The sequence below is a fragment of the Vipera berus genome (genome assembly GCF_964194415.1).
Source record: "Vipera berus genome assembly, chromosome: 16".
In the NCBI taxonomy this organism is placed as follows: domain Eukaryota; kingdom Metazoa; phylum Chordata; class Lepidosauria; order Squamata; family Viperidae; genus Vipera; species Vipera berus.
The window spans coordinates 5,392,840-5,414,321 of NC_138219.1; the positions used below are offsets into that span (position 1 = coordinate 5,392,840).

At 46.8% G+C, this 21,482-nt stretch overlaps 2 protein-coding genes across 5 annotated transcripts; both read right to left on the reverse strand.

Annotated features, from left to right (window-relative positions):
• Positions 1 to 144: 144 nt before the first annotated feature.
• On the reverse strand, positions 145 to 4,524 carry LOC308675576 (transmembrane emp24 domain-containing protein 10-like). Its single transcript, XM_081341018.1, has 5 exons — positions 4,113 to 4,524; positions 3,822 to 3,942; positions 2,299 to 2,372; positions 1,699 to 1,825; positions 145 to 596 (listed from the first exon to the last, which is right to left on the reverse strand). Exons 1-5 carry the CDS (start codon positions 4,305 to 4,307, stop codon positions 475 to 477), a joined length of 639 nt encoding a protein of 212 aa, XP_081197144.1. The 5' UTR covers positions 4,308 to 4,524; the 3' UTR covers positions 145 to 474.
• Positions 4,525 to 5,471: 947 nt separating this feature from the next.
• On the reverse strand, positions 5,472 to 20,942 carry DPP3 (dipeptidyl peptidase 3). 4 transcript variants are annotated; one of them, XM_081340933.1, is made up of 19 exons: positions 20,614 to 20,942; positions 20,011 to 20,069; positions 18,978 to 19,256; positions 17,203 to 17,292; positions 16,231 to 16,368; positions 15,902 to 15,976; positions 14,332 to 14,422; positions 13,394 to 13,521; positions 12,833 to 12,963; positions 12,251 to 12,309; positions 11,748 to 11,942; positions 11,069 to 11,181; positions 10,740 to 10,832; positions 10,203 to 10,265; positions 9,788 to 9,912; positions 8,821 to 8,941; positions 7,650 to 7,829; positions 6,595 to 6,757; positions 5,472 to 5,800 (listed from the first exon to the last, which is right to left on the reverse strand). In XM_081340933.1, the coding sequence occupies exons 3-19, from the start codon at positions 19,245 to 19,247 to the stop codon at positions 5,658 to 5,660; spliced, it is 2,178 nt and encodes a 725-aa protein (XP_081197059.1). In that variant the 5' UTR covers positions 19,248 to 19,256; positions 20,011 to 20,069; positions 20,614 to 20,942; the 3' UTR covers positions 5,472 to 5,657. The 4 variants fall into 4 exon arrangements, with proteins under 4 accessions (XP_081197059.1, XP_081197056.1, XP_081197057.1 ...); XM_081340930.1 differs by having other exon boundaries at positions 5,481 to 5,803; positions 20,614 to 20,936; XM_081340931.1 differs by lacking the exon at positions 20,614 to 20,942 and adding an exon at positions 20,438 to 20,487 and having other exon boundaries at positions 5,481 to 5,803.
• Between the last annotated feature and the right edge of the window lie 540 nt (positions 20,943 to 21,482).

Genomic DNA, 21,482 nt, shown 5'->3' on the forward strand with positions numbered 1-21,482 from the left:
CCTGGTTTAGGGAGATGAATGAACCCACCAACATTGTGGGTTAAGTAATAGCCCTCTTTCTCTTCCTCCATCTAACCTTTCTGACCTTGAAGAATTTTCTTCCCAACTCAGGTTTCAAATGCGTTTTCCCCAACAGCCGCCAGCCTAGGAACCAAGATTTATTACTTCCAAATATTATCCAGTGTGCTCAAACTGCGTAACAGTCAGAACGGATGCCCTTCCGCCAGTCCCACCCCGAAGCTGCAGAGATGGTGAGAAAAATCGACCAAATGAGTCCAGGAGAAGAAGAAAAAACACACACCCAACACTCTGGGCCATTTTTCAAATCGATCTGTGGCCCAAAAAAAAAGATTCAGTCCAATTTCTTTGTCACCCCGTCGAGAACAGAAGGCCAGTTAGGAGATAAAAGTGGTTTTCCTGAAATCTTGGCACAACCAGGTTAAGGATACCAAGGAGCCCTGGATGGAGTCACTGTCACTCGATGAGTTTTTTGGCCTTGAAAAACCGTCGTAAATAGAATACCTGCCAGGCTGCTAAGCTGACCAGACACAGCATGGAGAAAATGCTGAAGTAAAAAACCCGAGTGCTCGTGGATTCTGCAAAAAAAGAAAAGAAAAGAAAAAACAGGGATGAAGGATCAACACGTTGGTGGCAATTACTAAGACCAGGGCTGTCCAACCTTGGCGACTTTTAGACTTGTGGACTTCAACTCCCAGAGTTCCTAGCTGTGGAATTCTGGGAATTGAAGTCCTGATCGAGATCACCACCCAACGCAGCAGACTAGATTCTCACATTATGCCAAACAAACAATCATCGGCTTTACCACTGTTTCTTTGCAAACCCTTAACTAAAAAACTCACCTAGTCCAACTAGAGAGGTCGCCCTTGACTTACGACAACAATTGAGACAGGAAATTCTGTGGTGCGGTTATTAAGTGAGTTAAATCAACCCATCTCTGACAAACAACTATCTAGCCCAGTGTTTCTCAATCTTTGAAACTGGGAGACAACTGGACTTCAAACTCCCAGAATTTCCCAGCCAGCTTGCTTTAAAGTGTGTGGATTTTAACTCCCAGAATTCCCCAGCCAGCAGCTCCCTTAAAAAGAGGGGTGGACTTCAACTCCCAGAATTCCCAAGCCCTTATGCTTTAAGATGTGTGAACTTGCAACTCCCAGAATTCCCCAGCCAAGGTTGAGAAACTCTGATCTAGCTCATTTGAAGGAGAACTGCCGGATGGCTCATATTGATGGTGCCTAATATTTCGTCTGAATCTCCTTGCTTGATAACCCCAAGTTTACAATCAAATCAGTACATGCTGGCTGGGGGATTCTGGGAGTTGAAATGTACACATCTTCAAGCTGGAAAGTGAGAATCTCTGGTCTAGCCCTTTGTTAGAAGAACTGGCTGGCGGCTCACATCAACATATCATAGCTTGGATCACTTTGCTTGTTAACCTCAAGTTTACAATAAAAGTCAGTGCGTGCTGGCTGGGGGATTCTGGGAATTGAAGTCCACACATCTTAAAGTGGCTACGTTTGAGGAATGCCAAATTTTGGCTTCACTGGGAGTTCAGAAGAGCTGGAGAAGGTTGGAAGCAAAGGTCAAGTCATGCAGAAAGTGGTCCATATCGCCATTTTCCGTGGGGCCACCTGTCCAGAAAACAGGGGTCAAATCCCCAATTAGAAAGTCCGGCCTCACCGTTGGTGTCGCGCATTTCCTCTTCCCGTTTTTTCATGAAGGCAAAATCCTTAACAATGGCTTCGGAAAGGTCCTCCAGCCGACGGAGGTCTATCTCCAGCGGCTTCAGTTTCTCTGCTTTTGCGACCTGGCAAAAGAATTGGGAGAACCATAGAGTTTGGCGGGAGAGAGGGACGAGTGACATCACGTCTGCAATGACATCATCACGCTTGTGAGGTCATCCTGGTCTGTCCCAGGTCCCAACAGGGAGAAGGGAAGCTAAGTAACGGCACCATTAATGGCCGCCGTCACACCACACACCTAATCAAGTTACCAGTCCTCAAAGAACATTTTCATAATATGGTGAAGGACTGGCTTCTCCACTGACTTTGCTGATCAGAAGATCGCGACCCTGGGACACTGCGACCGTCATAAATATGGGTCAGTTGGCAAATGTCTGAATTTTGATCACATGACCACAGGGACGCTGCAACGGTGGTAAGTGTGAAAAATGATCATAAGTCACTTTTTTTAGTGCCGTTCGTAACTTCAAACAACCACTAAACGAATCGTTGAAAGTCAAGAGTATTCGGAGCCACACCCAGCAAAAATTTGACTTACATTTTCGTAATTCATGGCTTCTACCCCATGTTTAACATTGAGGGTGACCAGTTGGTCCGGCACCCGGAAGTTCCCTGAAAACATTAAAAGGAAAGTCTGTGTTACAGGATGCAAAATACGGGGAGAAAATCCAATTTTCATTAATCGTATCAATAATAATATAATAAAAGGTGGTTAAAAATACCAAATCCAGTCTGAATATCTGGCTGCGCGAGAAACCATAGATTATAACAGTAATAAAGAATATGTTCCTGATATTCCAAGTATTTCCTATGTTCTAGTGTGTTACGTGAGGTTAGCTAAATATAACAGTAATAATAATACATTAGGGACGCGGTGGCTCAGTGGGTTGGGACGCTGAGCTTGTCGATCAGAAGGTCGGCAGTTTGGCGGGTCGAATCCCGAGTGCCGCATAGCAGAGCGAGCGCCTGTTACTCGTCCCAGCTTCTGCCAACCTAGCAGTTCGAAAGCACGTAAAAACGCAAGTAGAAAAATAGGGACCACTACGGTGGGAAGGTAACAGCGTTCCGTGCGCCTTTGGCGTCTAGTTGTGGCGGCCACATGACCACAGAGACGTCCTCGGACAAGCGCTGGCTCTTCGGCTTTGAAACAGACACGAGCACCGGCTCCTAGAGTCGGAAACGACTAGCACGCATGTGCGGGGGAACCTTTGCCTTTACTTTTAATAATAATACATTAGTAAAAATAAAGAAAGAAAAAAATGGAGAAAATCCCAATGTACAAAGACTTGCAACTAGAAGTAAAACGACTGTGGCAAAAGAAAGCGGAGATAGGACCAACAGCGTCCCAAAACATCTGGAGCACCCCTGGAATACCACTGGCATTGACCAAATCTCCATTGGTCAATTGCAAAAGGCCGCTTGACATGGGACAGCTGACATGTTGTGACCGGTCCTTTTAATATTATTAAGCAACATCTGTCTATCCCAGGTCCTTGGGAAGGATTTGATAAATGAATAAAAATATCAAATTCAGTTTAAACATCTGGCTGACGGTCTGACAAACCATAACAGCAGCCAACAATGCGGTTGAGTTTCTCCGAAACCTTTTCCGTTCCGAAGGAAACTAACAAACCTCCCCAAAGAAATCTAAAAAGTCAAAGTGCCTTTGGTCAACAGGAGGAAAGATATTTTAAAACGATCAAAGTAAATTTACCGGCTAGGGTGGCAAAACCCATTGAACCACGTCAGTTAAAGGTTTCTGTTTTTTGCCTTTGCACAATATATCACCGGTCATCTGACTGCCTTGGAAAGATTTGTTTTAACTGACAATTAAAACAAAGAAGCAAAAAAAAAAAATCACACAAATTTTGAGAAAACTCCACGGCAAAGTAAATAATTAAAGTCTGTACCTGGGAGTCAAAAGCGACAAGTTAAGTAAGTCCGCCTACTGTACCTCTCTCTCTTTCCAAATATGACCCATTGCCCACCTGAAGGATCTGGATGGGGACGATGGGGAGGCTGTCGCCAGGCAGCTGAGTGCCCACACCTGGACCCGCTTACCTGGCTGTCCGTGACTCTGAAAGCAAATCTCGTAGACTTCGTAATCCTCGGTAGTGAAGGCGAATTTCCCCTTCTTGGCTTCTTCTCTGGAGTAGAGCAGGTGTCCGGCCGAGTCGGTCACCTGCGGGCAGAACAAGACAACAACCCCTGAGCATGCACAGAGGGCATAAACCAGATCAGCTCCAGGTTGCGTGAGCTCAGATGGTGCAAGAGGACGGGAAGACGCTCCCCCCACCACCCACTTTGTGCAAAGGGGTCGAGAAGAGGAGGAAGGAAGGAGATGCTTCCCACCTTTAAGTTCGTCCGGATACCCGGGGCGGCCGCTTCGGACACTTCATACTCCCCGGTGACCATCACGTCCCGGTGCAGCTCCTCTTTCAGGCACTTGCGGCTCAGCGGGGGCAGATGGAAGGAGAGCCCCCGGCAGCGGCCGGCAGAAAGAGCCAGCAGCACGGCCCAGGGACCCAGCAGGAGCGGCAGCCACATGGGAACGGTGCAAGAGGGAGACCCCTCGCCTTTCCGGGGGCTGATCTTGGGGGGGTGGGTGGGAGGGAAGGGTGCCCCAAACGACCCCGGCGCTTCGGTCTTCAGATCGCACCCAGAACCCGGGTCGGCTCGTTCACACGACCCTTCCTGCACGCTGCAAACGCCAGCCCGACTACCAACCGCTCTGCGATCCCCCGGCGCGAGCTCCCGGGTGAAAAATGTCCCAAGCGCGCATGCGCACCTCGCTTCTCTGGCCGCGCCCCCCTCGGGCTGCGTCTACACGCGACGTGGCGCCACCTGCCGCCTCGTTCCGGGTAAGGGCGGGACCCGAACGAAGGGCCGCCCCGCCCCTGACGAAACCTGGGCAGAAAGAGGCCGTCGGAAAGGGCGGGCTCGCAATCCGTCTCCATCCTAGCGGAGGGCGGCTGGGTTTCGGGGACGGGAAGGTGGGAATGGGCGAAAGGCGGGAGCCGAGGCCGGGGAGGTGGGCTTCGACACCCGGGGTTTTTTCGCCTTCGCCTTTCTTTCTCCAGCTGAGGAACTCTTCAGAGGCGTGTGGACTTCAATTCCCAGAGTTCCTCAGTCGGCCAGCTCTGAAGGATGCTGGGAGTTGAAGTTCACAGCTCTTAAAAGGGGCCGAGGTTGAGAAACAGGAAGAAAACCCAAGTTAAGATCGGTTGCCTGTTTGAATCGAAAGGTGGGGAACCAATTAGCTACGGAAAAGAACACGAACACACACACACAGAGACACACACAACACACAACAGACACACACACACAGACACACAGACACACACACACAAACACACGGGGAAAAGAAATGGGGCAAGGGGAAGGGAAGAATCAATGCCAGGTAGTCCTCGACTTAACGTCCGCCATTCAGCCCAAAATGTCTGCCAATAAGCAAGACGGTTGTTAAAAGAGAGTTTTGCCCCATTTTACGACGTTTCTTGCCACGCTTGTGAAATCGATCGATGCAACAATTAATAAAAGGGTTGCTAAGTGAATCCGGGTCAAATTCCGTCTTCCTCCAGCCTGCTCCTTCCCTTCCCTTCCCTTTTCAAGGCCCCTTTTCATGGGTTTTTCCCAGGGGTCCCAAGCCCCCAACGGTGGAAACCCCAGCGGGACGCGAATCGTGGCCACCGCTGAGACGGCGGGAGGGGCAAATGAAATGGACGCCCGCAAAACTTCAGAAAACTTCACTTTATTAGGTTCCTAGCCTGACGGAGCCATCGCTAGCGTGGGAATTCTCCATTTCCCAACGGGATTTTGGCAGGAGAGATCAGGACGGCTCGGGAGGGAGGGGAGAGGGAAGACCCAGGCCCACCCGCCCCCACCCGCCCTGCAGCCTTAATTTTTCCAAAAATGAGTATCTGCGTGAGTCAGCTGCAGCAATTCCCGTTCGAGGATCTCGGCGTCTTTGGAGAAGCGGTCGGCGAAGGAACGGATCAGCCCCGCGGCGCTGGCTTCATACTGGGTCAGTCGGACTCCGCCTTCTGGGAGAGAGAGAGACCAAGTCCGCCGGCAAAAGAAAGAAAGAAAGAAAGAAAGAAAGAAAGAAAGAAAGAAAGAAAGAAAGAAAGAAAGAAAGAAAGAAAGAAAGAAAGAAGAAAGAAAGGGCAAAATTTATTCTGTCCCCAATTCTCCGATTAGATTTTAATCCCCCAATCATTTTTTCCTTGGTTGCAGGCTCCAAAATTTAGCTCAGGACAATGCTTAGGGCTTGCTGTGAAGCTAAGCCAGGGGTCTTCAAGCTTGGGCTTTTGATGACTTGTGAACTTCAACTCCCAGAATTCCTCAGCCAGCGTGAGTCAAAAAAAGGGCCAAGCTTGAAGACCCCAGCGCTAGAGAAACAAGACAATGGTGCTGAACTTTTAAGACGGGTGGCAAACGATGGCCCTTTTATAACATGTGGACTTCAACTCCCAAAATTCCTCAGCCAGCGATGCTGGCTGGGGAATTCTGGGAGTTGAAATCCACCCCTCTTTAAGAGTCGCCAAGGTTGCAAAACACTGTAATAGGCTATAACAGAATTTAACTCTAACCAAGTTATTCTCTATCCCTAAAGAAAACCAGGATGGTATTCTTCCTTTTTCCCAATTTCTATTTCTGAACTGCGTGGATCTCTTCCGTCAACTAATACTTTAGAAGCCAGCTCTAAATCTCTTTCCACCACGAATCTCTGGACTATCCTGGGAAGCGCTCCGAGGTGTTACACAAAGTGAAACACCAGCGACGTTGGACCACTGAGAGACCGTAAACCAGGTTAAAATCCCGGCCTGCTTACCCTCCAGCGCGGTGTTGGCTTGGACGAAGAGCTTGCGTGCTTCCTTCCGCAAAAGCACAGTCTCACGTAGGCTTAGAAAGCGTTCAGGCTTGTCGTCTGTCACGGCTGAGTAGGCTTCATAAAGCTTCCGGCCGCCTTCCACGTCGGCAGTGGATTTCAGCACCTGGGAAGGCAGCCAAACCCTAGTTTGAAAGTGTCTCTTGTTTCCCTTGCTAGGATTCCCAGTTTCTTCTTTCCAGCTTGCTTTTCTGAACCTGATACAGTTAGTCCTCGACGTACGACTACAACGGAGGCCAAAATGTATGTCGCTAAGTGAGACACTTGTTCAGTGAGTTTTGCCCCATTTTACAACCTTTCTTGCCGCAGTCGTTAACTGAGTCACCGCGGTTGTTAAGTGAGTAAGACAGTTGTTAAGTGAAATCTGGCTTCCCCTCTTGACTTTGCTCGTCGGAAGGTCGCAAAAAGGGGATCTCGGGACCCCGGGGTGCTGCGACCGTCATAAAATACGAATCAGTTGCCAAGCGGCCGAATTTTGATCATGTGACCAATGGTCGTAAGTGTGAAAAACGGTCATAAGTCACTTTTTTCAGCGCGGCTGTAACTTTGAACGGTCACTACATGAACTGTTGCAAGTCGAGGACTACCTATATAACCCGCCTTTATCATTTTTGCAAATAACTCAAGGGGGCAAACATATCCATCGCATCTTCCTCCTCCTGTTTTCACCCTCAACAACCCTGTGAGGTTGGTCGGGCTGAGAGGTTGACAGGCCCCAATGTCACCCAGCCAGATTTCATGGCTAAGGCGGAACTCGAACTCGCCGTCTCCTGCTTTCTAGCCTAGAGCAGGGGTCTTCAAACTTGGCCCTTTTATGACTGGTGGACTTCAACTCCCAGAATTCCTCAGCTAGACATGCATGCCCGGCTGAGGAATTCTGGGAGTTGAAGTCCACCAGTCATAAAAGGTCCAGGTTTGAAGACCCCTGCGCTTTCACCATTAGGAACAGAGTTTCTCCACCGCTAAGGGAGGGAAGGGGGGGGGGAAACCCGGCTTACTTGCAGCTTCCGGAGAAAACACTGGAGGGCTGGTTTTCCCACGCTGGTGATTTTGGTGCGGTCCAGCGAGACAACGGCATCGGGTTTGCCGTCCGTCCCTGTGGTGTGGTGCAGGGACACCAGTCCCTCGCCAGCCTCCAGCAGCACTCTTAAGATCACAAAACGGGCCTGCATGTGAGCCTGGCAAAGAGAGGAGACAAGAGTCGTTAACGGGTGCGAGGCGCCTTGCAGGCTCTCCTATCTGCAAGGCTGGAAAGCAGAATTCGCATGCTATTATTCCCAAGAGAGCAAAACGGACTTCCAGATCTGCTTTAGGGATTCAGTGTTGTGTGGACTTCAACTCCCAGAATTCTCTATCTGGCAGGCGTGAAGATGGGTGGACTTCAACTCCCAGAATTCTCTATCCGGCAGGCTTGAAGATGGGTGGACTTCAACTCCCAGAATTCTCTATCCAGCAGGCTTGAAGATGGGTGGACTTCAACTCCCAGAATTCTCTATCCGGCAGGCTTTACAATGGGTGGACTTCAACTCCCAGAATTCTCTATCAAGCAGGCTTTAAGATACATAGACTTCAACTCCCAGAAATCTCTATCTGGCACACTTTAAGATGGGTGGACTTCAACTCCCAGAATTCCCCAACCATCTTGCTTTAAGATGTGTGGATCTGAACTCCCAGAATTCCACAGGCAATATTGGGGTGGGTGGGAATAGTCATAAGTCATAAAATCAGTAAATGATAAAGCCAACACAGAACAGAATCGCAATAGAAATAAATAAATAGCATGTGGAATAATTTTTTTAAAAAAGCAATATATACCAAAATGTAACTTTTGTATTGTCAGAAAATGCCCAGAAAGGGGGATATAATGTCCTTGCTCGCTGCCATTATGTTTCACTCATTTATCAAGAAATATAACATCGATATTATTTACAAACAAAGAAAACGTAACGTCAATAACAATCTACCATTAATTAGTTAAGGTTTCCTCAATTAGGCTAGCTGGAAAATTCTGGGAGTTGAAGTCCACTCATCTTCAAGATGCCAAGGTTTGGGAAACACACACTGCATTAAATTATAATTATTATCATTATTATCTAGCAATAATACTAAAGCCAATATTTCTGTCTTTTGCAAATGGGGCAAACTGAAAAGCCTGACGTGGACGCTCACCTGCCGCCATGTCCCAGATTCGGGGGTGTAGAATTCCAGAGCCAGGAGCCCCGCCCGGACCATATTTAGCCAGTTAATATAGATCACATTGTCAGCATCCTCTCCTTTCAGTTCAAAGATGCTGACAAAGCAGAAAAAGGAAATGAACGGTTCAGTTAAAAGGCGGGTGGGTGGGGGGGAAGGAGAGACGATAAATGCAAATATTTCTATTTTGCATCCTACCTTACCTTTTGAAATCGATACAAAACTTCAAAAAGTTATTTAAATTTTTAACGGAGCTATTATTAGTAACTCTTACTACTTTTATATGTTTATTCTTGTTTTTCCTGTTATTTTTTTGTTTATTAATATAGTTTTTTTTAAATTCCTTTTTTTAAAAAAAATATTTGGATGTTTTGTATTTGAATAAATTAAATATACAGGAAAAAAACCTTCAAAAAGTTATTTTAATTTTTAACGGAGCTATTATTAGTAACTCTTACAACTTTTATATGTTTATTCTTGTTTTTACTGTTACTTTTTTGTTTATTAATATAGTTTTTTTAAAATTCCTTTCTTTTTTTAAAAAAAAATATTTGGATGTTTTGTATTTGAATAAATTAAATATTATACAGGAAAAAACCTTCAAAAAGTTATTTTAATTTTTAACGGAGCTATTATTAGTAACTCTTACTACTTTTATATGTTTATTCTTGTGTTTCCTGTTATTTTTTTATTAATATATATTTTTTAAATTCCTTTCTTTTTTAAAAAAAAATATTTAGACGTTTTGTATTTGAATAAATTAAATATTATACAGGGGGAAAAAAATTTAAAAAAAGAAAAGAAAAAGAAAAAAAAACGACGGTGTCTAAATTTTCCATTAAATTTTGCCGGGACCCTAAAATATTTGTGCTGTAATTCAGCTTTGCCGTAGCTCAGAATATCCCTTCTTTCTGCACCCTCTCCCAAGCCCACCGAGGCTCACCGGAGCACGTCCTTGTTCAAGCAGAGGTACAGACCCACACATTCTGCCCGACACTCTTCGTAGCTTGAGGCCACGCTTGAAAATTTGCTGTCCCAGGTCTCGCCCCCTTGGTACCAACTCCGAATCTGGACGGGGGGGGAGGGGAGGAGGGGGTGAGCAGAGAAAACAGGATTGGAAAGTTCATCTGTCACTCACTCAATCGATCAGAAGAGAGCTGGAAGGGGCCTTGGAGGTCATCTAGTCCAACCCCCGGCTCCAGCAGAAGACCCTGTACTATTTCAGACAAGCGGCTGTCCAGGTCTCCTCTTTAAAAAAAAACAAAAAAACTCCAGGGCCTTGTTTTTCATCCGGACCCAGCTAGCCGGGACAGATGTGATCCACCATCTGGAGCCCTCTGTCCAGCCGAAAGCCTCACCAATTCTCCCGTCTCCGGGTTGATCACTGCAGCCTTGTCGAAATTAAAAGCTCCCGAATCGTCCTACGTAGGGGGAGAGAGGGGAGGGGAAAAAAAAGGCCTTAAAATCCCCACCCGACACGAAATTAATATCAAATCAACAGAGAAGATTTGCAGGCTTATTTCAAACACCCACTTGCCCAATATTGGTCACAGTTAATCCCCGGCTTACAACCGTACATTTAGCGACTGTTCAAAGCTACAACGGCATTGTAGACAGGGACTCGTGACTGTTTTTCACACTTAACCACCGTTGGAGCAACCCCATGGTCGCATGATCAAAATCCAGCCGCTTGGCAACTGACTCCCCTAGCCCCCCCTGCGTCTACCTCGCAGGGATGTTGTCAGAGAGAACATAATTGGGAAAAGGAGAACCCACACAGGTTTACCAGCATGGTACCTGCACACCTGGAAAAAACCCCAGCTCTGAAGCTGAAAATACTACAAAAGCAATTGTAATTTTGGGGGTCTGGCTAAAGGAGAAAGGCAAGGCCTTACCTGGACAAACAGCTTCCCGCTGCCGTGACCAAGAAGCTCGTGGAGGCCAACTTGGACTTCGAAAGAAGGTCCTTTCCACTGGATGTAGAGATCCTAAAAAAAAGACACCGCGACGTTAGCAGGGGGTTAGACTAGAAGACCTCTAGGACCCCTTCCAATTCGGTTATTCTTTAATAGATTGAAAGGATTAGTTCCCCCCCCCCCCCGCACAGCTTTTCTTTAAATGACTTTAATTCAGGTTTTCCTCCTCCCATCAGGCCCCACTTCCTCTGTCTTGTCCCCTACACACAAACATACACACACACACACAAACACAAAGGAAGCCATACTTTGTCCTTCTCTGCCAGGAAAGTCAGTTTCTCCTTTTGAGTGGTGTAAGCGACCGCCAGCACGTTCCCCAGTGAGACGTTCTTGAATCCCTCCGTCTGGCGGATGTCGTCATCTGTGGAGGAGGGGATGAACTACAGCTCCCATCATCCCCAGCCAAGATAAGCCAGGATGGCCGAGAGCATAGTCCACCCCTCTTAAAGCATTCTGGCAGGGGAATTCTGGGAATTGAAGTCCACCCATCTTAAAGCATACTGGCTGAGGAATTCTGGGTATTGAAGTCCACCCCTCTAAAAGCACGCTGGCAGGGGAATTCTGGGAGTTGAAGTCCACCCCTCTAAAAGCCTGCTGGCTGAGGAATTCTGGGAGTTGAAGTCCACCCATTTTAAAAGCACGCTGGCTGGGGAATTCTGGGAGTTGAAGCCCACCCCTCTCAAAGCACGCTGGCTGGGGAATTCTGGGAGTTGAAGCCCACCCCTATGAAAGCCTGAGGAATTCTGGGAGTTGAAGTCCACCCATTTTAAAAGCACGCTGGCTGGGGAATTCTGGGAGTTGAAGTCCACCCATTTTAAAAGCACGCTGGCTGGGGAATTCTGGGAGTTGAAGCCCACCCCTCTGAAAGCCACCAAGCTTGAGAAAGACTGCAGTAAAAATCCAGATAGCAGCTCTGCACAGCCTTACAATTCGGGATGTTGATGCCCGCAGGAATCCCACTTCCTGCGAACGTCAGCACGTCGAGGGAGGTGAAATCCGGCTTCAGGAAGTGGTCCTTCTCGAAGGCGCGGGGCCAAGGCAGCTCTTCCAGGAGGTTTTCAGCCTGGGCCACTAGCTGTGCGAACTTAGCACTCATGGCTTTGTTCACCACAGCCACAAAACCTGAAAAAGACGAAGATCAGTTGAAACAAACCAACAAAAAGGGCTTCTTGCAATTTTGCAATTTCTTTGGGCCGGATTTCTTTTTGCGTCGCTCGAGCGGGGAGAATTAAGGCTCTGCTGATTGAAGGAAAGCGGAACCGCAGCTCTGGGTGCAAACCACGTTTCTTCCCCACTCCAAGGGGTTTTCTTTAGAGCCGGGCAAAATTGGTTCTTGCTTGACTGTCTCCAATCTTCCCCCCCCCACCACCCTTAGAGTCCAAATTAACAGACCAGATCCAAAAATTGAGAGATGGCAAAAAACGGGGTACCTTCAAACTCTCCCCGGGATCCGTAGGGATCTCGATAGCTCTCGATGAAACCAATGTAGCTGTGGAGGCAAATTGGACAGGTGTCAACAGGCACGCGGTACTATTTTGTTATATTGGTTTTTTGTTTTAAATTTCATTTCATTCCATTTTTATTTCGTTGACACTTCAGTTTCATTTCATTTGTATTTGTCTTATTTTTGCAACAGATAATGGCCGTCTGTCTTGTATCAGGCTTCCCATACTTGGGATAATAATAATAATAATGTTGGAAGGGACCTTGGAGGTCAACTAGTCCAACCCCGTGCTCAGGCAGGAAACCCTATAACATTTCAGACAAATGGCTGTCCAGTCTCTGTCCAGTCGAGGACCACCTGTAGTTGTAAGTGTGAGGCGTCGTCGGAAGCTGCACCCCACCTCTTCTTATCTTTAAGTAATTGGAAAACCAGTTAAAGGAAATGCCAAGTAACTTAACAAGAATTATCAATGAATTCACAAAGTGGGACGAGATACAGTGAATTAAGCACTTATACTGGAAGGAAAGAGATCCATTTCTTTGCAAGCTCACCTGGGCGCAAAACTCACCTTTCCACGATGGGACTTTTGTCGCGAATCCAGCAGCGAGACCCCTGTTTGTGAGCCGGGATGGAGCCCTGCCTGAAGCTGGTTATGTAATGTTCCAACATCTCGGTCTGAATGGGGCTGGCCGTATGTTGCTGGTGAAGGAACAGCAAAGGCTGTAGAGCATGGCTTCTCAAAGTCAGACCCTTTTAAGATGGGTGGACTTCAACTCTCAGAATTCCCCAGCCAGCATTGTTGGCAGGGGAATTCTGGGAGTGGAGGTCCACTCAAGCTAACCTTAATCGTTTTAGGATATGTGGACTTCAACTCCCAGTGTGCTCCAGTCAGAACTGAGGTGTGGTGGGGTATCTTGGGAACTGAAGCCCACCCAACCTAACCGTAACCATTTTAAGACTTCTGGACAACCTCCCAGAAAGCTTTAGTCAGAACTGATGGATGGGGTATTCTGGGAGTTGAAGTCCGCACATCCCAAACTGGCAAATTTCTGTGGTTTCGTTCGGAAGAGAGCTGCTAACCCACGTCAACAAAAAAACAAAACAAAATCCCTTCCACTTGTTGCTTTACTTGTGCTTTCTGCAAATTCTCCACAACCCTCTGCAGAATCGGGCTGTAATCGCCGCGGGTGACGGTAAACGTGCAGCCCTCAAATTGCAAATGCTTCGTTTTGACCGCCATCTCATCAAGCTGGGGTTCTGAAGGAAAAAAAAAAGAGAGACGTAATTCAGCATTTTAAAGATGCGTGGACATGTATTGGGTGACCACTCAAAGGGACACGTGACCATTTCTCATGCAGTGTGTGTGCGTATGTGTATATGTGCAGATATAGATACATAGGTAGGTAGGTAGGTAGGTAGGTAGGTAGATGATAGACAGACAGAGGTTAAGGATGGATGGATAGATAGATAGATAGACAGACAGATAGGTAGATGATAGACAGAGGTTAAGGATGGATAGATAGATAGATAGATAGACAGACAGATAGATAGACAGATAGGTAGGTAGGTAGATGATAGACAGAGGTTAAGGATGGATAGATAGATATAGATAGATAGACAGACAGACAGATAGATAGAAAGAAATATAAGTTCTCTCTCTACTGGATGGATTGTTTATTATTTGATAATCCCCTATACATTCTGGGTGCTAAAGAATAGAATGAAAATGTTGTAAACAAAGAGTTAAGGACAAGGAATGAGAGATACCTTAATTAATTACGCTAAATGACAGGTCATAAGTCAAGGACTACCTGAGCACATTCATGCCTTAGGGCAGGGGTCTTCAAACTTGGCCCTTTTATGACTTGTGGACTTTCAACTCCCCAGAATTCCTCAGCCTCAGCCTTGTTGAAGTCCACAAGTCGTCAAAGGGCCACGTTTGAAGAGCCCTGTCTTAGGGGCATGTTGTTAATGTTAATTAACGCCATTAATGTTCTTTCTTGGGGACTTATCATTGACCTCAAACAAGAGGGAGCAGAAGGGGTGGAGGGACGCTCCAGCCATTACCATCCACAAGGACCGAAGCCAGACGGACTTCGTAACTGGTTTTCCCTCCGGTCTCTGTCTTAAAAAGACGGGTGTTGTATGCACTGATATTCTACAAAAAAAAAAAAAAGCATTGGAAAAACATACGTTTATTTTTGTAACCTGCCATTATTATATTATATATTATATATATTATATTATAAGTTCAAGGGGGTGAACGTCTCAAATATTCCTTCCTTCCTCCTCTGTTCTCCCCACAACAATCTTGCGAGGTGGGTTGGGCTGAGAGGGAGGGAGAGAAGGGGAACGGCCCAAAGTTACCCAAATGGTTTTCTATGCCTCGGGTAGGACTAGAACTCACAACCTCCTGGTAATTGGCTCAAAGTCATCCAGCCCACTTTTGTGCTAAAGGTGGGACTAGAACTCACAATCTCTTGATGATTGGTCCAGAGTTACCCAGCTGGCTTTTGTGCCTAAGGCGGGACTAGAACTCACTGTCGCCTGGTGATTGGCCCAGTCACCCAGCCAGTTCTCATGCATAAGGTGGGACTAGAACTCACAGTCTCCTGGTGTTCGGCCCCAAATCACCCAGCCAGCTTTCATGCTTAAGGCGGGATTAGAACTCACTCTCTGTAGGTTTGATAATGATTTAACACCGTGCCAAAGTCGACCTTAGTCATTAAGTGCCACCCTTAACCTTGCTCCATCTAGGTGCCAACTCTGCCCTCCATCCAGTCACCCAGTTGTATCTCCTGGCCCAGCTGTCTCCAACTAAGACATCTATTCCCAGAATTCTTGGCCAATCCGGCCGGAGAATTCTGGGAAGTGAAGTCCCTATCACAGGAAGCAAACTGTCCGTTCTCATATTTCTCAATAATGTTCTTCCTGGCTGGGAGTTGGAAGTCCCCACGTATTGGAGGGGGCCAACCCCAACCCACGTCTCCTCTCCTTTAACACTAGATAGTCCTCGACTTACAACAGTTCGTTTAGTGACCGTCTAAAGTTACAGTCTCACTGGAAAAAAAGAGACTTATGACTGTTTTTCCACACTTATGACCACTGTAGCATCCCCATGGTCAAGTGATCAAAATTCAGATGCTTGGCAACCGACTCATATTTATGACGGCCGCAACGAGGACTACTTGTAATGCTTCCCTGCTCCCCAAATGGTATACAAGTAGTCCTCGACTTACGACCCCAATTGAGCCCCAAATTTACGCTGGTGAGAAATTGGTTAAGTGAGTTTCGCCCCGTTTTATGACTTTCCTTGCCACTGCTGTTAAGCGAATCACTGCAGCTGTTCAATCAGCCCCACGGTCCTTAAAAGTAAACCCGGCTTCCCCTTTGACTTTGCTTGTCAGAAGGTCGTAAAAAGGGGATCCCATCACACACATACACACAAAACCGTCATAAACATGAGTCAGTGGTCAAGTATCCCAATATAAATCCCGTGTGAGCACGGGGATGCTGCAGCGGTCACAGATGGGTGGAAACGGTCATAAGTGGCCTTTTTCCACTGCCGTCGTTAACGGTGAACGGTCGCTAGGTGAACCGTGGCAAGCCGAGGACTACAAGAGAATTCCAGCAGCACCTGAGAATCCAGGAATTTCTGAGCCAGCTTTGCATCTTCCATGGAGCAATTTGCAGAGAAGTAGGTGGAAACACCCTAAAAACAAGGGGAAAAAAAAGAGGAGAGGTATAGAAATTCAATTAATAAATAATCAATCAATAAATAAAGAGTTCTAGGCGGGAATGTCAGAGCCCCGTTCGAAAGCCCAAATGGCCGATTTCCCCACACACACACACAGAAATGGACCTGAGATGGGCACAAGGACAATAATGTTCAACGCCCCGAGTCCTTCGGGAGAAGGGCGGTATACAAATTAAATTAAATTAAATAAATAAATAAAATAAAATTACCTCACCACGGAGACCCAAATGCCTCTGGAGGGGCTCCAGTGAGTACATCAACTTCCCACAGGACTCCCACAAAGCTTCCATCTCTTCCGGGTTTTGCAAAAACGCCTGGCTCGCCCACACCAGCTGCTTCAGTTTTTCCTGGGGGGGGGGCGCGAAAAAAAAAGAGGAACAAAATATAAATCAAAAGAAAAAAAGAAAAAAAAAAGAAAAACGAAGAGGAAAAAACGAAAGAAAAGTGAACCCTGGAAGAAAAAAGCCCAATGAAAATGAAAAGAACTCAAACTAACCACGGGGAGGGGGGGGCAAAAAAAATGAAATAAAATACAAATAAAGGTGAGAAAAGGAATAACGGAAGAAAATTTAAAAAAAAAAACACCGTAAAAGGAAAGCTAAAAAGAAAAACCCAGCTTGAAAGCGAGAATTTTTTTTCCAAAAAAAAAATGTCAAAAATCAAAGTCAGTATGAAAAAAAGAAAAAGGAAAAAAAATCAAAACTGAAACAAAACGAATTTTTTTAAAAAAAAAATGAAAATCAAGAAATCAAAACGGAAAAAAAATGAAATGAAATACAAATAAAAGTGAGAAAAGGAATAAAATAAAAAAGGACAATAAAACGTAAGTTAAAAAATAAAACCCAATTGAAGGTGAGAATTTTTTTTTAAAAAAATATATGTCAAAAATCAAAGCCAATATGAAAAAAGAAAAAGGAAAGGAAAAAAAATCAAAACTGAAACGAAAATTAAAAAATAAAATAAAATAAAGAAATCAAAACGGACCTGAATAAAAATGACAACGGAAAAACATCCAAGTAAAATGCCTATTTTTAAGGCCCAAGAGGGGTGGAGCCACTGCCAGGACTCCACCCCCTCCTCCATCAACCTCTTAGCCAATGAGGGCCAAGGAGCTTTCCAATTGGCTGGAAGGCGGAAGTTCAAAAGCCGATCCCACCCCGCAGTCTTCATTCAACGCTCACCTTGGGAAGGCTGGGGATGAATTTGGTGTCACCGAAGGACTTGTAGTTGCCCATATTGGCGTAAATGGCCGCTGTGTAAACCAGAACAGCCTGCAAGGGAGAAGTCCATTTTGTTTTACAACACAACAGACAGCAGCAATCTAATAATAATAATAATAATAATAATAATAATAATAATAATAATAATAATAATAATAATAATAATAATAATAATAATAATAATAAAAAAATAAAATAAAAAGAGCCTTGGTGGAGCAGTGGGCTAATGCCTCCTTAAGTAACACCAGCTGCCTGCAATTAATGCAGGTTCGCATCCCACCAGGCTCAAGGTTGACTCAGCCTTCCATCCTTCCCAGGTAGGTAAAATGAGGACCCAGATTGTTGGGGGCAATTAAGCTGACTTTGTAATAATGCCGCTTGGGGGGGGGGAGAAAGCCCTAATAAGCAGGCATATACATAGAATGAAGGCTATTGCTAAGCTTGTAAGCCGCCCTGAGTCTTCGGAGAAGGGCGGGATATAAATGGGATTAAAATAAAATAAAATAAAATTAGTGCAGGTTCGAGTCCCACCAGGCTCAAGGTTGACTCAGCCTTCCATCCTTCCCAGGTAGGTAAAATGAGGACCCAGATTGTTGGGGGCAATTAAGCTGACTTTGTAATAATGCCGCTTGGGGTGTGTGTGAAAGCCCTAACAAGCAGGCATACTGCTAAACTTGTAAGCCGCCGAGTCTTCGGAGAAGGGCGGGATATAAATGGAATTAAAATAAAATAAAAAAATCACAGAAGTTTTTGCGTCGATGGACAGCAGGAAAATGAAAGATAAAACAATCTCCGGTACTTTACCACAAGGATCCATCTTAGGCCCAGGACTCTTCAATATCGTCATAAATGACTTCAGAGGAGGGAACAGAAGGGGAAGCCGTCAAATTTTGCAGGGGACACGAAACTAAGAGGAATAGCCAACAACCCTCAGAAGACAAGCTCAGGATCCAAAAGGATCTTTGACAGGCTTTGAACAAGGTGAAATTTATTGTGGAGAAAAGGGAAGGGTTTCAAACGTAGGCAAGAAAAACCGAAGGAACAAGCAGAGATTTGGGGAAAATTGGCTCAAAAACAGTAACCGCGAGAGGGACCTTGGAGTCCCAACGGATGATCGCTTAACCGTGAGGAGTTGAAGTCCACCCAGCCAAAAAAAAAAGCTAATATAATCCTCGGTTATATAAAGAGAGGCACAGAATCGAAATCAGGTGAAGTATTAGTACCGCTTTATAAAGCCACACCTGGAATACAGTTTTGGTCACATAAAGAAAAAAAAGATGTTGAGACTTTGGACAGAGAGCAGAGAGGAGCAACTAAGATGCTTAAAGGCCTAGAGACTAAAACATACGGAGAACGGTTGCAGGATTTGGGAATGGCCAGTCTAGAGAAAAAGAAGGACTAGGGGGGACATGATAGCAGTCTTCCAGTATTTCAGGGGCTGCCACAAAGAAAAGGGCGTCAACCTCTTCTCCAAAGCACCAGAAGGCAAGAAACAATGGATGGAAACTGGTCAAAGAGAGAAGCAACCTGGAATTAAGGAGAAACTTTCTAACCGTGAGAACAATTAACCAGTGGAACAGCTTGCCACCAGAAGTTGTAGGTGCTTCATCCTTGGGAGTCTTTAAGAAGAGGCTGGACAGACACTTGTCTGAAATGGGTACAGGGTCTCCTGCTTGAGTAGGGGGCTGGACTAGAAGACCTCCAAGGTCCCTTCCGGCTCTATTCTGACTGATTACCTGATATTCGTCATCTGTGATGCCGAGCGAACGGGCCACCTCATGCAACTGACTTGGGTCCTGGGTTCGGAAGATGCGGGAGAGGAGGACGTAAATGGTGGGAGATTCGGGGGACGTTTGCAAGAGGACCACGAGCCCCCCATACCAGCAAGCTCGTGACAGATAATGAGCATAGTGTTTCTCTTCCGGTGACAACAGCTCAAAAGCTTCGGCACAATCCAAGGTCGCAATCCCAATGTCGTTGGGTAAAATGTAGTGGGAGTCCACCATGACGTCAGCCTGGAAAAGAGGAAAACGGAGACATCGTCCTTCAGCCAGTCACGGTATGTACACTCTTATAAAAAAATATCTTTATTATAAAGAGAGCCAGTTTGGTTTGGTAGTTAAAGCACCGGGCTGGAAACTGGGAGACAGTGAGTTCTAGTCCCACATTAGGCTTTAAAGCCAGCTGGGCGATATTGGCCCAATCCCCAGGAGATGGTGAGTTTTAGTCCCCCTTTAGGCATGAAAGCCGGCTGGGTGACTTTGGGCCAATCACCAGGAGACGGTGAGTTCTAGTCCTGCCTTAGGTGTGAAAGCCGGCTGGGTGACTTTGAGCCAATCACCAGGAGACGGTGAGTTCTAGTCCTGCCTTAGGCACGAAAACCACCTGGGTTGACTTTGGGCCAGTCCCCAGGAGACGGTGAGTTCTAGTCCTGCCTTAGGTGTGAAAGCCGGCTGGGTGACTTTGGGCTAATCCCCAGGAGACGGTGAGTTCTAGTCCCGCCTTAGGCACGAAAGCCAGCTGGGTGACTTTGGGCCAATCCCCAGGAGACGGTGAGTTCTAGTCCCACCTTAGGCACGAAAGCCGGCCGGGTGACTTTAGGCCAGTCCCTCCCTCCAATTCATCCCACCTCACAGGGTTGTCGTTGGGAAAAGAGGAAAGCGCCTTGGATATGTTTGCCGCCTTGAGTTCTTTTTTAAACGAAAGGAAGGATGCAGATCAACCAATAAAGGGAGGGGAGGAAGAGAGGGCCCAAGGCATCCCCAATACCTCAGATTCTTCCTGAATTCAAGCAGCAACTGCCAGACATAAAATCTGTTGCTCTAAATCTGAAAAAGAGGGGAGAGAGGGGGGGGAGAAGAAACACCAAACCCACGTTCACATTCTAACTTTTTCCCTGAACCATTCGGGGGGCTGTTTTTACGGCTTTGGGGTCAGGGCGGGCCGAGCCCTGCTTTGGTATCCCGAGAGTCCTTCTCTTCCCTTCCCACCCGGCCATTTCCAGGTAGGGGGGGGGGGCGGGGAAGGGACTGCCTTTCCAAAATCCTGGAAACCCCTTGCCAGAGAAGGCTGGCCATGCTAAAGCCGGCGCTCCAAGTTTCAGAAGCCACCAGCTTCCTCGGATGGCCACCCCTCCTCCTCCTCCTCCTCCTCCTCCTCCTCCTCCTCTCCAAAACAATGAGGGCCAGAAACTTGCTTTTTAAACGAGCCGGACTGCAAAGCCGCAGGGTCCCCAGGCGACGCCCCCCCCCCTTCCTGAACCTTGGGGAAACCGGCTTCGAGGACGCCCCCCCCTCCCTCCCCCGGTGCAGCTTGCGGTGAGACCCGGACGGGTTACACGTGCGCTCCCGTTCCCACGACTCCCGCACCCACCGGCCCACGTGACCGCCCTGGAAGCGGACCCAGCTCGGCTCGGTCGCCTCCTCCTCCTCCTCCTGCGGCTCGCGCGAGGCCCAACTTCCTGCCACGCCCCCTGCTCGGCTCCTCCATTCGGCTCCGCGATCGGGTGGACACGCCCCCCACCCCACGCCGGAATCCTGCAGCCAATGAGGCTTGATGGCGGCGTTGCTTGGAGATCGAAGACCCGCCTCTTCTTTTTCTTTTCTTTTTTTTTTCACCCCCCCCCCCTTTTTTTTTTTGGTTCGGTTCTTTCTTGCTTCCTTGATTTTCTTTCTCTGGCTCTTTTTCTTCTTGTTTCTCCCTTTCTTCCTCCCTGACTCCCTCTTTCCTTATTCTCCTTTCCTTCCTCGCTTCCTCGCTCCCTGCCTCCTTCCCTCCCATTCTCTCCTTCCTTCCTTCCCTCTCTCCAATTCTTTCCTCCCTCCCATTTTTTCCTTCCTTCCTTCCCTCTCTCCAATTCTTTCCTCCCTCCCATTTTTTCCTTCCTTCCTTCTTTTTCCTTTTCTCCTTCCTTCCTTCCCTCTCTCCAATTCTTTCCTCCCTCCCATTTTTTCCTCCCTTTCTTCTTTTTCCTTTTCTCCTTCCTTCCTTCCCTCTCTCCAATTCTTTCCTCCCTCCCATTTTTTCCTTCCTTCCTTCTTTTTCCTTTTCTCCTTCCTTCCTTCCCTCTCTCCAATTCTTTCCTCCCTCCCATTTTTTCCTTCCTTCCTTCTTTTTCCTTTTCTTCTTCCTTCCTTCCCTCTCTCCAATTCTTCCCTCCCTCCCATTTTTTCCCTTTCTTTTCCCCTCCCATTCTTCCTTCCTTCCTTCCTTCCTTCCTTCCTTCCTTCCTTCCTTCCTTC

What these genes read in the sequence shown, in the direction of transcription:
- LOC308675576 (XM_081341018.1), bottom strand. Translation starts at nt 4,307, where the DNA reads ATGTGGCTGCCGCTCCTGCTGGGTCCCTGGGCCGTGCTGCTGGCTCTT. An exon ending in GTATCCGGACGAACTTAAAG is followed by an intron (nt 3,943 to 4,112) that starts GTGGGAAGCATC and finishes TTCTGCCCGCAG; the next exon opens with GTGACCGACTCGGCCGGACA. An exon ending in GGAAATGCGCGACACCAACG is followed by an intron (nt 597 to 1,698) that starts GTGAGGCCGGAC and finishes CTTTTTTTGCAG; the next exon opens with AATCCACGAGCACTCGGGTT.
- DPP3 (XM_081340930.1), bottom strand. Translation starts at nt 19,247, where the DNA reads ATGGTGGACTCCCACTACATTTTACCCAACGACATTGGGATTGCGACC. An exon ending in GGGCATCAACATCCCGAATT is followed by an intron (nt 11,182 to 11,747) that starts GTAAGGCTGTGC and finishes CCTCCTCCACAG; the next exon opens with ATGACGACATCCGCCAGACG. An exon ending in ACCCGGAGACGGGAGAATTG is followed by an intron (nt 9,913 to 10,202) that starts GTGAGGCTTTCG and finishes CCCCCCGTCCAG; the next exon opens with ATTCGGAGTTGGTACCAAGG.